Source organism: Phytophthora infestans, genomic scaffold (assembly GCF_000142945.1).
Source record: "Phytophthora infestans T30-4 supercont1.76 genomic scaffold, whole genome shotgun sequence".
In the NCBI taxonomy this organism is placed as follows: Eukaryota; Oomycota; class Peronosporomycetes; order Peronosporales; family Peronosporaceae; genus Phytophthora; species Phytophthora infestans.
The window spans coordinates 27,029-41,747 of record NW_003303683.1 but is presented as its reverse complement, the minus strand read 5'-3'; the positions used below and the strand labels follow the sequence as shown (position 1 = coordinate 41,747).

The window sequence follows — 14,719 nt, the reverse complement described above, 5'->3', positions numbered from 1 at the left end:
AGATGATAATGTTTCTGAACTACAATCGCGACTTGTGGGACCTGAGTGCGGTGGACAAGGTACGCTCGAGTATGGGCCGGGATAATGCAAATAATTGAATTATTAATTTTCTCAGCTCACATCGATGTATTAATCTTAGTATTGCATTTTCGGGTTCCCTGGAGTCAACTGCCCAAACCGGTAGTTATAAGAGTCTGACCGCCCTGTAATATCTGAGTTTAAGAGGTGGGAGAACAAGAGTGGTAGTAAATAATGGCTAGCGCACCGGAAAGAGCTCGAGTGGTCTTTGTTGTCTTGTGCGTTTCAGATATGCTGCTACATCTGTTAAGAACCCTGCTGGTACTGAGACGGAGTGGGTCCTGGATTTAGCGAGCGAAGTGCATGTATGCAACAACCTTTACAGAACCGATAAGTTTGACAGACCTCTACATCTTTTGCGCTGTCCACGCGCTCCGCTCACTGCTCGGGCTTAGCCTTCCACTCGCATTGGTGTTATACTTTTTATTGCACTTATTTAGCGTACCCTTTCCAGTTCTCGAGGCAAAGATTGCTTATCTTTCGACAAATAGAAGGCAATACTACTGAACCGGCTGCGTGACCGAATTAATACGATTTGGCTAAAAAAAAATATTTTTTAATTCCAAGACCTTGCCTATTATAATGCGACAAGCATTGGAAGTCGACGAGGAGCTATTGAAGCAGCAGCTACGCCAGGAACAGAAGACATGGTATACTCCCTAGCACCGCACTAACTCTTTACCAGTCTCTTAACCGACTGCGCTGCCTTATAGGGAAGCCGATCAGCTCGCCGCAGGCCACTTCCAACTACACATCTGGAGCGTCGGGAGGTTGCTGCGCGTGGTACAAGCCTCGCAGTCAGCCACAAACGCTGAAGAAGCTCTAGCTCAGTATGGACTTATTCGCCATTCAGCTGGTAGCGTCGATCAGCGCCGCGCCACATCTCAACCCACAACAGCGGAGACGCAGCACGCACCGTCCGCGGACGCAGTAACGTACTCGTCAAGTCGCGTCTGGATCACGGGGTTTCTACGTTTTGGAGAAGATTTAGATACTTGTGACATACTAGAATTGTGTGATAGCAACACCAAGCTGCCTAGTTTCCTTTTAGACCCAAGTCCTCAACTAGTGGCTCAATTGGTGCTGGTCAAGCATTGGGTGCTGGTGGACAAGGCATTCGGCGGAGCACGAACTGCAAGCTCAATATTTCTCGAAGTGCATGATGAGAAACCAACAGTATTAACACCAGTAGATGATCCGTACGTGAGTTGGACACCGAAAGATGTGCTACAAGTGCTAGAAACCCACTACCAAACTAAAGACCCGCCGATGTACACGGACACGGAGCGATGGTCTCTAATTGCACAAGATAAAGTAGCTAGCGATGGACAGAGGACGAACCATAAGCGTATTCATGCGGCTTTTGGTCGTGTGACGAGTGTGAGTCCCATTTCACGTCAAAAGGACCATGCCAGCAGTCACTTTTTCGTTGAGATCGAGGCTCACCGAAGCTGCAGTGAGATATCAACGCAGAGTGTCGTCACCGTCATGTTTACTGGGCTCGAAGACATGCGCTGGAATGTGTTTCTCCGCCCTGGAAAAGTGGTGTTACTGACTGATCTGGTGAAGGTTCACTCGCGTGAGTGTGCCATGTTTCTGCTTCAAGCGACGCACCGACAAACGTCAAGTCGGTCTGATGCAGAAGCTCTGGAAACGTTAGTTCTGATCTGGAATGAGCCCTCATCTCCTGACAACAACGTCATGAAGATGATAAGCGAGTCACTAACTACGTTCTCGAAAGAATGGGTTGCTCGCTGCAATGGCAGGATATTAGATTTTGAAGGTCAAGTGTGTCGACTACTTTGGGATGAGTGTATTGAGCTCCAAGGACCACAAGATGGTCGCGTTATTGTGTGTCTTTTACACTTTCCGTACACACACGAGCTGGTTCGCCTTCGCAAGGGCGCTACGATTAGAGTGAGTGCTGCCCACGTTCTCCGTTGGCCGACACCTGTAGGTGGCAATCTGGTGCTGGGGCTATGTCCTCGGAGTCATCTCGCAGTTACTAGCTACAGTAACCCAAGTGAACATTGCATTGCTATTGGAACGCGATCTCGACGAGGCAAAACGCACAAGAAATGGTCAAGTTTGGGAGATTTCCATCGTCAATCTATGGTGTTGTCTATGTGGCTGTTGGAGGTTCTGGAGCTACTGGATTCCAAGTTTTTCTTCGGTGGAGACGAAGAGATTCACGTTAAATTATCACAGTTATCGTTCCCACGCACTCGACGACGACAGGCAGTTTCTATTGTAGCTCAGAAACTTGGTTTCTCGCCGGAAAACAGTCGTGATGAAGTCGCCACGACACTCGGGGCTCTGTTTCTAAAGTGCCACACTCCTAGTGCTGGAAACTGCACAACGGTAGCGCTACCACTTCGAGAAAAACTATTGACATGCAGCCGAGTCGTGACGATCCGGGAACTTCAAAGACTGGGCGAAAGCAGGATGATTGGGTCGAGTTCTGACGCGACAGATGGAATCCTGTCTATTCGTATTCCAGCTGAGGATCTTGACTGGTGTCTGCTGCTTGGAGGCATTCGAGGGGGTATTGGGAGTGGGAACCTGGACGTTTACGACCGTACGGGCTCAATCTCCTTGTGTTTGGACAATAGTGAGACGGATATGAGTCTTACAAATGCACATGGCGTGTATTTACTCCGCAATTTTGATATTGTGATCGAGGACTACAATCAAGATCAAGAACTTGAACAGGAGAGATTGCCACTCGTATTTTGCGTCAGTTGTTCGCCAAAAAATGTGCAGTTTGTCAGTATCCGCGACGATGACAGTATCAGCTTTTCACCTGAAGAAAAAGTTGCTGTGGAGTCACAGCAAATGCAGCAGTTGCCGGAGATATCTCAAGTATGCGACTTACTCCTTCATCCACTTCTAAACCACTCGCAACAGACTGAAGAGCGGCCCATGGCAAGGACTGTAAACCCGGATCTGCACAAACCGCACTTGATATCAATTCTTGGAGTTCTCACGAAGAAAAAGTACTATTGGCGCTCTAACGGCCAACAAGGAGTCAAGCGTGTCCGACAAGGTGATAGCATTACTCAAACCTCCAGCCGGAAGTTAGCTTGTATCCTCTATGTTCGCGATCTCCAACACCCGGATACTATTGAGATTCGAGTGGACACGTCGCTCTTCGGTTTGCTAGGCGCGTTGCAGGTGAATTGTGTCGTGGAGCTCACTCGCCTCCAAGGGTTTATAGCTCGCTCAAGCTTCAAGGTTTATCTAAGTTGGATTCACCTTACTGCAGCACGAATTGTACCGACTTTGTCGGTGCCACGAGACGCGCAACTTTTCGGTTTGATGTCGACCAAGCTCCTAAACGACCTGTACTATTCTGCAAATGTTGACCGAATGTTGCATCGATTTGTGGTTGGCGTGGTGCACATAAGTTACGTCGTGCTAAAGCGAAAATGTGGCTTGTGTCATCAGGCATTGGAGTTCAATAAGCGTCGCGCGGTCTGGAAACATACAGAGCAAACGCAAGCGAAATATTCGCGAGTTTGTGTGCGAAAGTGGCAGCAAATAACTTCATCTGATTCTGTGTTCAAGACGCATACATATATGGGTGCAACAGTGCGTTGTGTCATTGACGACGGCTCTGGCCAGGCTGAGTTATTTGCGCAGAATGATGTTGCGTGGGAGTTGCTTACGTGCACTGCCGGTCAACGTCAACGGTTTGAGGATATTCTTAGCAACTACGTCGAGGAACTGAGTTATTTCTCCGGACGCACAGCGAACGGATCATTTGCGACTAGCAAAGCGGAGCGCGAGCAGGAATACTACCAAAACGAACTGCGATCCTTCGTTTTGGAGGCCATTCCGTCGCTGAGATCAATCGTGGTTTTTGCTCAACGATTCTATAAGGCAAATGAAAAAGAAGGGACGTCTGTGCTGACGTTCGGCAAGGATATCCACCTCACGACCAAGACAGTGCCGCAGCCGAAGCTGGAGGCCAAGCGCGTGGACCGACTGCACGTTCGCAATGAGCTGCGGCAGCGTCTAGATCAGCTACGACAGCGAGCCCAATGCTTGAAAATTAAATGAGAACCATATAACCGAGTACTGTAGTGCAACACATTCCCGATCAATACCACTATGAGCAAATCTGATAATTTATTTTTTGCGTCTATCGAATGGTGCAAATCGCAAGAAATGTGCTTATACTGTAGCGACTTTCGTGGCTTGAACGAAAGCACAGCTTGGTTAATTATGCGAATGCTTCTTGTAAAGTTTGTCTTGTGAGCTCCGTCATTTTTTATCATGCTTTTGCCAAAATCAAAACATGTTCAAAAATAAACAATAACGGGAGACTCCGCTTTGCTTTACACTGCTGTCAGTATGGATTGGCAATTGACAAAAAAATCGAAAACGCGCGTGAAATTTTTCATTTGCGCCTTGCAACTAGGGGCTCCGATACTCCCGCTCAGCCACTTGACTCCTGATCCGTTTTGCTTTTCAGCACAGTGACGGCAAAATCAGCGCGACTGATAAATTATCAGATTCTTCTCATTTTGCCGCTCACACTGATTGGTTCATTTCGTAGCACCGGCAACCTTTGACACAGAAAAGGTAATCCGCACCCAACTACCAGATCGGAAAGGCCTCCAGTCGACACGTTTGTCACGGCAACAAGCCATGGCGTCCATGCAGGTCACCGACGAGCCCAAGAAGCCCAGCTCCATACGCGCAAGGAAGACAACGCCGCGCTCTCGACCAAAGAAGATGGAGAAGGAGAAGAAGGCGTCAACTCCGCGACGTCGCGCGAGTCCTCGAGCCCGAAAGGCAGTGGACTCTGAGCATGAGAAGGAGAAACAACAAGATAAAGCAGCAGTGGAGCCGCCTCCACCTCCTGTTCCTACCGCTAAAGAGGAGCGACAACAGCAACAGAAGCCGCAGACGACAGAGGACAAATCGGAGGGCGGAAAGCAAGAAGAAACGGAAACTAAAGACGAGCCGGAGTTGCCGCCTAGTCAGGACACGCAACTCCGACGGGATTACCTACAGAGAATGTGAGGAGGTTTCCTTGTGTATTGTCGTCGTACTTGCACGAGTGCTAACTGCATTTTTTTTCATTTTATTGTTGCAGTTACCGTCAATTGCAGAGCACACATCCAAACCAGGACGACGCAATGATCCGCCAAATTGCAACAAGCGTGGAGATGGAAACGTGTCAAAAGGCAACAACCCGGGTAACTATTTTTTCCATTGATGACACTTTTTTTTCTTTTTTGGAATGATTTTTTTTTAAATGTAACGTTTTTTTTTGTTATTTTGTGTTGCATTGTATTATAGAGTCACTACGTTGCAGCAATGGAGCACGAGATCCACAAGCTTATGCAGTTTGAAATGGAGCAGGCAAACACGTCTGTGTACGCGAATGACACTCCAGGACTTGGGAATATGCAAACCAACACTCAAGCGCAGTCTAGTGCGTCTGGAGAAATGCAAGGTGGCTACTCTCAACATCAAATATCACAGTCCAGAAGCTACGAGTACGCTCAGGCACTTGCCAAGGCGCAGGAGCAAGAACAAGCTCACAGTTTCGGTAGATCTTCGTCATTCTCGACTCCACGCCAGTCGATGAATGCCGCAGATACGTCGTTCCAGTCACTCATGGAGAATCAGAACATGACAAGTGGCATGCAACACGGCACACCGCATCGAGCTATGAGTATGCAGAACCTGCAACACATGGGGAGTCCATTTTACTCCACAGCGTCGATGACGCCTCCCACTTCTCGGAGTTTCTCGGTTCAGAGCAGCGTCAACGAGATGACAAGTCACGCCACGCCACGGAACATGATGGAGGCGCACCAGCAACTTGGCAACTCGTATATGCAACAGCAGCACGTGCAACAACCTCGCACGTCATCGCGAGCTCTGACGTATCAGGAATTCTCAGCCCAGATCCAGCACTTGGACAAGTCAGTACTCATAGAGTTACTGTGGAATCAGAGAGGTGCCTTGGCTCGATGGCAGAATCAGTCAAAGCAGTTGGAAGTTCAGCTTACTGCACTACGCAATGCCTCTAGCAACGTGGACAGTCCAGGATTTAACTCTCCGTACAACGGCCGCGCCGGGTCTTTTGTTAGTCCCAATGTCGCGGCGGACGCGGAGTTGCAGAGAGCTCGAGGGCGCAGCAAGTCTCGGATGCCACAGCAGCAAATGCCGTCGTATCCCTATGGCCAACAGGCCAATGATAGCTACGATTGGGGAGAGAACCCACAGCTATACTGGGACCGGGTCCGAGCGCTGAAAGCTGCAAACGAAGACAAATTGCACACAGCTCAGCGAGCGTTAGCTCACAACACGGCGCCCCCGAACTCCGTGTACAGTGCCAAAGCCCAGTCGATGATACAGAATATTGGCCTGGTGTTGAGCATCCTGAACGAGCAACCTAGCAACGCCCAGCCACGCAAGTTGGAAGTGCTCAACTCGATTGAGCGCTTCATGCAAGTGTCTGTGATTCCGATCGTTCAGAAGGTATTGTCAAGCGCACAGGTGGCCACGGCGTCTCGGACTCCGGTGACGTCAAGCGCTGCCAGCTATCCCCTCGGCCAGTCAAATGTCCGAGACAACACTATTGGGACAACGCCGCTCTTTAGTGAAGCAAACCACTTTCCCGAGGTCGAAGCAAAGACCCCGACAATGAAACAAATGATGGAGGGGTTGACAGCAGTCGGAAACAGCCCACACGACGCAGCAGAACACGAGAGAAAAGTGTCCGACTGCTCTATCCAAAGTCGGGTGTGTGAGGCTCCAACGATGACTCCAAAAGGGTTATCGTCTTCCTCTTTGCCCGCGATCGAGTCTCGTCCGTCGACTATCCCCGAAACGCGTCTCCCCAGCTTGAGTCCCAATACTCGAGATAGTAAAAGTAGCAAAGTGATGGAAGGCAGCGTAGATGATGCGTTGAACGAGTTCTCCGAGCTGGCCGGAATGGACTTTGACGACCCCGTAGTGGAAAGCAGCATGCTTGCCAAAGAGAACAACCCGTCCAATGTCGTGAGAAAGCGTGGAATCGAAGATGTGTGAGTGAAGCCACACCCGTCAAGCACCGTGTGGTCGCCTTTCAAGAAGAAAAGGTTGAAAGCGCGGTACATTTTGCCAACCAATCATGCAACTTTTGTTGCATGCTGCAAAATTGTTGCAGTTAAACGTCAGCAGTGCTTTTTTTTTAGTGTTTTTGAAGTGTTTGTTTTACTTTTTATTCTTTTTTTCTTAAATATTTTCGGCACTGAGGAATAGATGAATGTTGCTTGCTATTCATAGCCCTAGCGAGCGAAACCCAGTGCAAGGTTGACGTGATGTGCTTGACTCAAAATATACCTCGCTCGGTCACCGACAGCAGCGTTGCGGCCGCCAGGGAAAATGGCACTGGGCAGGTCGTTCCAAGAGCGGTAGTTGATGTCGACTTGCATGCCTGGTTTCTTCTCGGCTGCAGTGTTAAGCTCCGTGGCAAGGAAATACCGAGTTGCCGACGCCACCGAGTTTTTTGCCAGTTCCTCTTGGCTGTTCTTGGTGATGACAGGAGATCGAGCGGAATGTCTCCGATCACCTCGACGAGGCTGTGGCGTTGGGGGGACGTTGACAGTGTAACCAATAAAGAAATAGCCGACCACTGCGTCGCTCTCGTCTGTTTCATGACCTTGAGCACGCACGAGGTCAGGTAAAGGATGAAGTGCCGAGATGGACGGCGTGTGTTGCAACGTCTCGACTAGTTTCCGTGTTCGACTGGCAACAAAGCTGGACCACTCGGCCAAAGCTTCCTCGTTTGGCGCACGCAACTCGATAGCCACATGGTGGTCGTATCGAACAAGCACCTCGGTAGGTGTGAAGAGCTGATTCCAAGACGAGGGGTGACTGAGACTACGACGACGTAGATCGTCCATGATGCGTTGGCCACGAGCAAACTCCTCGCGTAGCACACGCAACGTGGAAATGTTGACGTTCACTGCAGTATTGACAGCAGGGAAGCCCGGCGTGATGATCGGCATGAGGTGTGCTCGGTCGTGGATGTTGTGTTGCGGATCCCATTGAACCTCCTGGTCAGTTTTGCCGCCGTTGGACGGATGTGCCACTAGAATGGGGGTAGGCCATCGCCATGTTGCCAATACCGAGAAAAACCGGTGAACAAGCGACGCCACACTTGCCCGAGGAAACATTTGACACACAAAACACACGAGGATTGCCCATGAAATACCTCCGAGGAAACCGGCCTTGTTGGAGTAGAGACCGCGACGTCTCGCCCAGAGGCGAATGACACGCAGACAAGATCGATACACACTGGCGTTTGGTACCAGCTCGAGGATAAGCGAAGCCACACGAGCAACAGACAGCGAACGGACGGAAGTTGCGTCCATTCCACGCATCACTTGCATGTCGTCTCCTGGCAGGAACGGCAAGTGCTTGGGCACGGCCTGCTGCTGTGCGTACCGAGCGAATAGCAAGTCTATCCGGACAGAGTTTAACTGGAACGATAGCACAGGGACGGCGGCTTTACGGCGAGCAACAAGGTCCGAGACGGATGATTCCTGTCCGAGGTGTTCGCACAACGAGCTGAAGAAGATTTCCGCAGTTACCGTGTGTGGCATGAAGGCCACAACGTCGAGGTCTGATTCGGCGTTTCCTACCTTGAGGTGCCAACTGCCACCCAGCAACAGTGTTGCAGTTTCAGTTGACTTGGTTTCACTATCAGTTGCCAATTTGTCGAGTGTGCGACGGAGCCAAATATCCACAACTCGTTGCAACTCGTTAATTGCCAAATGTTTGGCACTCATTTGCTCCGCGGTTGGCATTGGCGCAATTGCGTTGACACATTTCGTAAGACCATTGGTACTGCGCAGATCGTATTCGGTAGGGGGGACCAGCTCCGCCGGGACCACAATAGGCATGACTCGACGCAGTCCGTATGCAGCAGTTCGCAGCGTCTTCAAGTAGTTCTCCTGATCTTTCATCCTGTACTTCGACGGGGATCCGCTCGGTAGCGGTGGCTGTGTCTTGTGCTCGCTCCTCCAATTGTTTTGACAGGCCTCGAGTGCGAGCTGCAAAGGCTCTGTCACCGCCTTATTGGAGACGGGCGAGGGGCTACCCGAGCCGCTGCTGGAGATGGAGCCGTCGTCGCTGCAGTCGTCGTCGTCCCAGATGTCGCGGCTGGAGCAGCTCGTTCGGCCTCCAGAGGACGTGTCACTTTCCTTCTTGTGTGTGTCTAGCAACGCGAGTGTGCTCACTTGGAGCTGTTGTGGTTTGCTCAGCCCCTGCTTGAGCTTCTGTGTGCGCTCGGCGTCTCCCCAGCATAAACAACTCATCTCGACTCGTTGCAATGTGTCCGTTAACAACAGTAAGGTCGAATGAGGCCGATCCGATTCCGATGCACGCACTGCCCACGTTCGCAATGTAAAAGTGCCTGAGTGGATTGACAGCGTATTTTTCGCTGCAGTCTGGAGGATGGAGGTCAAAACAAACAAACAAATAGGATTAGCGTTTGCAAGCTGACAACCGGTAAAAGCTTCTGGCAAAACAGCCTGCCGCACACAGACTGGAACGGAACCTGCAACTGGGTCAGCAGGTTCAAGAAACCGCCACCACCAGGTGACTGCAGCTAAGCTATTACCATATAGTATACGTGCAAACACTTACATTAACCAAAGGCGATAAGATGATGGCGGTGAAGAGAATTGAGAGTGAAGTTTCCGATGTGATGGCAAATGCGCGAGTGAGGCCAGCCCCCTCACTCTACAATCAAGTACCTTTGAAGTCGAGTGGCAACACATCGGAGACGCGACCACAGGCGTCGTACGTCACCTTTTTTGTCCATCAGACCATAGAAGAGTCGGTTTGCCAAAATAGATTGATAAAATACACAAAACGTTTACTATTTTATTTTATGGCTTGACCCATCTGATGGGTTTCTACCGGCAGATGCTATCGTAATCGGTGAATCGGCCTGAGGGTGAGGAAAACACTCCAGTTGGGTGTTCTCTTCGTTGCCATCCGCTTCTGTTCCTGCGCAATCTGACTCTTCGCCATCACTACGAGAGCACGAACATGGCGCCAATGTGACCCATGCTGCAACTCAGGGCTCGTGATTGCGACGGCACGACCCAGAAATCATCCGCTTCTCAAGCAGAATGGGTTGTGGTTTTATGATGGCTAGAATCTATGTAGCCGCTAGATGATTTGATTCGACCTCGAGCATTGCAACAAAATGTTTTGCAACATACGGTACCCAGCTCAAGTGCTGTATTTTCGTCCGAGCAGAGTTTCCTACACCCAACACCTTGCCTGGTATTTTGCGCAACAGCCTGTCCGTCGTCGTCTGGTCATGATTCCAGTGCGGGGGTCGAAGTGCTTTTTGTCGCTGGTGCCGACTGGGTCAACTCTCAATCGTAATATAACGCTCGTTGCTTTTTGAAAAATAAATTACACAGTTAGATCGCCGTTTCGCCCGGTAATAATCTCGAAAAATACAAATTGACCGACCACTTCAACATGCGGACCTCGAAGCAGAGCCGCGACGGCAAGTTGTCAGACCGTGGCGCCGTCGGCTCTCACGCCGTGTTCGCGATGGCGTTTGGTGGTGTAACGGGGCACATGGCTTTCACGCTTGCCAGCGGGGCAGGCGTGCCGCTCGCTCGTCCGCTTGAAGACTTGGAGCCGCAGCTTGGCGGTGCACAGGCATTGCCAATCTCGGCACCTGCTGCAGCCGAAGCTTCGGAGCGAAACTGGTGGATATGGTAATTCTTTCGCCGCTGCGCTGGGGCACAAGTCTCTGCAAGCGCGCGAAGAGCGTTGCGGGGGACTTGCTTTGCGACACCCTGGAGCCACGGTGGCCACCTGCTTGGATACAGAGGCATGATGCCACGCAGCACGTGCGTCCAAGAGAGATCATACATGTATCGGCGCCTCGACTGTGGAACGCTCATCAGTCAAGCGTCCACCACGATGGGGCAACTCCATTTTCCAATTTGGACCACACGCTTGACAGCGGGCGATCAGACTCCGCTGGTAGGACGTACAGTACAGGGACAGCCGTCGCTATGCTGAACTGTCGACGCCGGTTCTCAGCTTTGTCTCCAACAATCGACAGGGATCGGCTCATTGTGAGTGAGTGTTTTCATACATGTATCCCGTCTTCATCGTCGCATTGTTGTTAGAGAAGAGAAGCCATGACACGATGTCACCACGACACATCGTCTTCATGGGCCTAGTCACAGGAACCGCTCCAGTGATCCTGTAAAGGCCCCCAATGTATGTACTATCGTGGAGAAGACACACAAAACACCGCTGCAAAAGACTCACAACATGGGAGTATTAATACTGTACGTTCACTCAAGAGAGCCATGAGTCAACTTCAAGTTGCCTGTCGTACTTTCATTAATGCTCCGACTGTCTTGCTTAGACGCTGACTGCCCAGCTCTTTCCTGATCTTGTCTTGGCTTTTGCCTGCGTTTCTTCCTCTTTCCTCCACTTTTCCTCCTCTAGTTGCTTCAATCGTTCCTGTTCCTGTTTAAACTGCTCCAACTCCGCTGTGGCTTCCGGGTGGAAGTGGCAAACATCTTCAAAGATAAGTCGTCGCAATGTGTTCTTGTCCAAGTTGCCTTTGTGCTCTCGTTCGAACGAAAAGTCAAACGCGCTATCTGCCAGACGCTCCGAGTCCATCTCAACGCCATCCGCTCGACAAGGGGCCAGGAACGGGTGGCCAAGGGCTTCGTCTACTGAGATTCGCTTGCGAGGGTCGAACTGCAGTAGCTTGGTCATCAAATCCAGAGCTTCAGTGGGGGCATTCGGACACACCGTGTTCAGAGGCTTAGCCTCGTGTTGTTGCTGACGTGCCATCCAGCGCTTGGCCTTCATGTTGGTGACAAACCCCATGTCGTTCGGTGGCGGACTGCCTACAAGTTGCAGGATCAAATGCAACTGATGTACGTGGTCATGTCCTGGGAAGAGCGCTTTACGCGTAAACATCTCGGCTAAGATACAGCCCACCGCCCAGAGATCAATCGCCGTAGAGTACCGACTAGCAAGTAGAAGCTCCGGGGCTCGATACCAGCGTGTCACCACATACTCTGTCAATGCTTCGTCCAATGACGGCTCGCCATCTTGACTACTAGGCGTCGTGTTCCCGTCTGAACTACTTGGTGTACCTGGACGGATGTCAATGCCTCGTGCCAGTCCAAAGTCACAGAGTTTAACTAAGCAGTCGCGATTAATCAGCACGTTCGACGGCTTGACATCGCGATGGACGATGTGAGCCGAGTGGACGTAGCGTAGACCACATAGCAATTGGTACGTGATAAAGGCAATGTGATCACTCGAAAGCGGCTCGGGAGAGTTGATGACGCGATGTAAATCCGTCTCCATGAGGTCTGTGACGATGTACGTGTCCTCGAACGTGACGAGTAAGGGAGGACGCATCACGTCCAGCACCGACACAACGTGAGGATGACGCAGATGCCGCATGAGTCGGATCTCACGCACTATCCTTTTGGCATCCACCAGATCATCGAACGTACGCGGGATGTTCTTGATAGCCACCGAGTTGCCAGTCACTTGGTCGCTAGCTGCAATCACCACTCCGTACGCGCCGTGGCCGATGGCTCGAATCAACTGGTATCTCCTGTACACACGGAACTTGGTGGACGCCACCGTGAACGTGTACATTTCTTCCTCTTCGGACGACGAGTTCTTGTCCTGTTTGTCAACACCATCCGCCTCCACGAGCTCAAATCCGCCAGGTCCGTCACTTGCTGCAAGTGAAAAGCGTTCCGACACTCGTCGGTTCTGACCTGTCTCCTTGTGTAGCTCCTGTAGTCGATCAAAGCTCTTGCGATGTCTCGGTGTTCGTCCTTGGATCGGTGTACTACTACCAGAGTGTTCTCCTTCCTCACTCATACTCACATCGTCATCTTCGCCCATTGAATCGTCTTCCTCTGTATACGGTGCAAAGCTGATACTAAGCTCCAGACGTCCACAGCTTTGGGATTCTCCAGCTCGTGTACCTTTCTCAAACGTCTCTGCGCGATAGATGTCAAACCACTTGGGTACCGCCACAGACGCGATCTGCTCTTCAGTGCCCTCGGACGACCCCAAATAATCCGCCAAGTTCACTTTAGCACAGCCAACTAGTTCGTCTCCAAGCACACCTAAGCTCCACACATCGATACACAGACTTGCTGTTGAGCCAGGAACAGCGCCAGAGAACTCCAAGTGCAACGTCTCAGCCCAGAATGGTCCTTTACCGCCACTGCTCTTCACCACACGCGTCGAATACGCCTTCCACGAGCCAACACGACTCAACCCGTCCGTACTGGTAGTCGTCACGTCTCTGCTACTCGTGCTGCTTGTGTTTTTCGAAGCTGGGACTTTTGTCGTGAGGTGTGGGAACTCGTTTAGCCCAATGATAATCTTGTATCCACTGCCGCCACTTGTCGTGGGTTTTCGTCTCCTCAAGCTCTCGCCAGATATACAAACCACACGAATCTCCCCGGGTGGACACGTACTGGCTTGTTGTTCCCGTTCGCGTGGAAGAGCAGCCAGCGTCGGGCCTGTAGCCTCGCCCATCACTGGACCGGCGCCACTACCTCCGCCATATGCGAACGCTACAGCAGCTGCCGTCTTGTCCGCTAGAATATTAATATGACTGATACGTCCGTCGGCTTCAAAGCGCAGCTCATGTTTCCACAAGTGTCGAAAGCGTCGTCCACTCTCGGCACTTCGTATCGTCTCTCGACCAGAGACCACAGCCAGATCTCCTCGACGTGCCACATGCTCGACGCCATAGTGCGATACGTCCATCGAGCCATGTAAGTTGGAAAAGAACGCCAGCACGCCAGAAAGCCCGTGATACTCGCCTGCAATAGGAACGCTAGGAGGATAATTCGACGTCAACGTGATGTTGGGGTGGAAACTCGGCATCAGCAACGCGAAGTTGCCTTTCCGTGCTTGAATACAGCCCCAAGCGTCGTAGAACATGTTTAATTCCACACTCACAGACGTTCCTAGTAGTGTTAGCGTCTGTATCCTCGGTCGTCGTGGGGTAGATAGCGGTAGAGTCTTCCGTGGGGACGTGTCAATTTTTGAACCCATTGTCTTGAGTCTCCGCTGTGCCTTTGGCAACACATTCTGTACCTGTTCTACTACTGCACCGAGTAGATGAATCCACAATACTCTCTCCAACTCACTGTCCACTGTGAGGTGGAGCGACTTGCTCTTCTCCTTGGTTTTAACGTAGAAGCCGTGGGGACGTCCCACGTTCTCTTTCTCCACATATGTGACTGTGTAGCTATGCTTCTTGTCGCTTACTACTGTACAGTTGCCGTCCTGTTGCATTTGCTGTTGCTCCTGCTCCTGAGCTTCGAGAAAGCGGCCGCGAGACTCGAACACACGCAACGTAGCGCCGTCCAGACTTAGATACACGTCGTCCCAGCGCGGCAGCCAGTCGCCTTTCTTGTGTGCAGGTCCGTCCCAGTGGATTGGGATGAGTTGCATGAGTAGGTTGGCGCCGACAGCGTCCGTGAGAGACGATGACGTGCCTAATGAACGCTTTTGTCGTCGTTCATGAGGCTGTTGAGGGTCCAAATGCGGCGTAATCGGAGCAGAAGGCGGATTAGGAGATATATCT

General features: G+C 51.2%; 4 protein-coding genes across 4 annotated transcripts; 2 read left to right on the top strand and 2 right to left on the bottom strand.

Annotated features, from left to right (window-relative positions):
• Positions 1-3,000: 3,000 nt before the first annotated feature.
• On the top strand, positions 3,001-4,140 carry PITG_18690 (uncharacterized protein; the record flags this gene model as incomplete). The annotated part of the gene is made up of 2 exons (XM_002997300.1): positions 3,001-3,105; positions 3,157-4,140. The coding sequence occupies 2 exons, from the start codon at positions 3,001-3,003 to the stop codon at positions 4,138-4,140; spliced, it is 1,089 nt and encodes a 362-aa protein (XP_002997346.1).
• Positions 4,141-4,731: 591 nt separating this feature from the next.
• PITG_18689 (uncharacterized protein) lies at positions 4,732-6,851 on the top strand (the record flags this gene model as incomplete). The annotated part of the gene is made up of 4 exons (XM_002997299.1): positions 4,732-5,105; positions 5,183-5,285; positions 5,389-6,579; positions 6,786-6,851. The coding sequence occupies 4 exons, from the start codon at positions 4,732-4,734 to the stop codon at positions 6,849-6,851; spliced, it is 1,734 nt and encodes a 577-aa protein (XP_002997345.1).
• Positions 6,852-7,370: 519 nt separating this feature from the next.
• Positions 7,371-9,404, bottom strand: PITG_18688 (Poly(A) polymerase, putative; the record flags this gene model as incomplete). The annotated part of the gene is made up of 1 exon (XM_002997298.1): positions 7,371-9,404. The coding sequence occupies one exon, from the start codon at positions 9,402-9,404 to the stop codon at positions 7,371-7,373; it is 2,034 nt and encodes a 677-aa protein (XP_002997344.1).
• A 2,089-nt stretch (positions 9,405-11,493) lies between these two features.
• Positions 11,494-14,586, bottom strand: PITG_18687 (mitogen-activated protein kinase, putative; the record flags this gene model as incomplete). Its single annotated transcript, XM_002997297.1, has 1 exon — positions 11,494-14,586. The coding sequence occupies one exon, from the start codon at positions 14,584-14,586 to the stop codon at positions 11,494-11,496; it is 3,093 nt and encodes a 1,030-aa protein (XP_002997343.1).
• Positions 14,587-14,719: the final 133 nt, after the last annotated feature.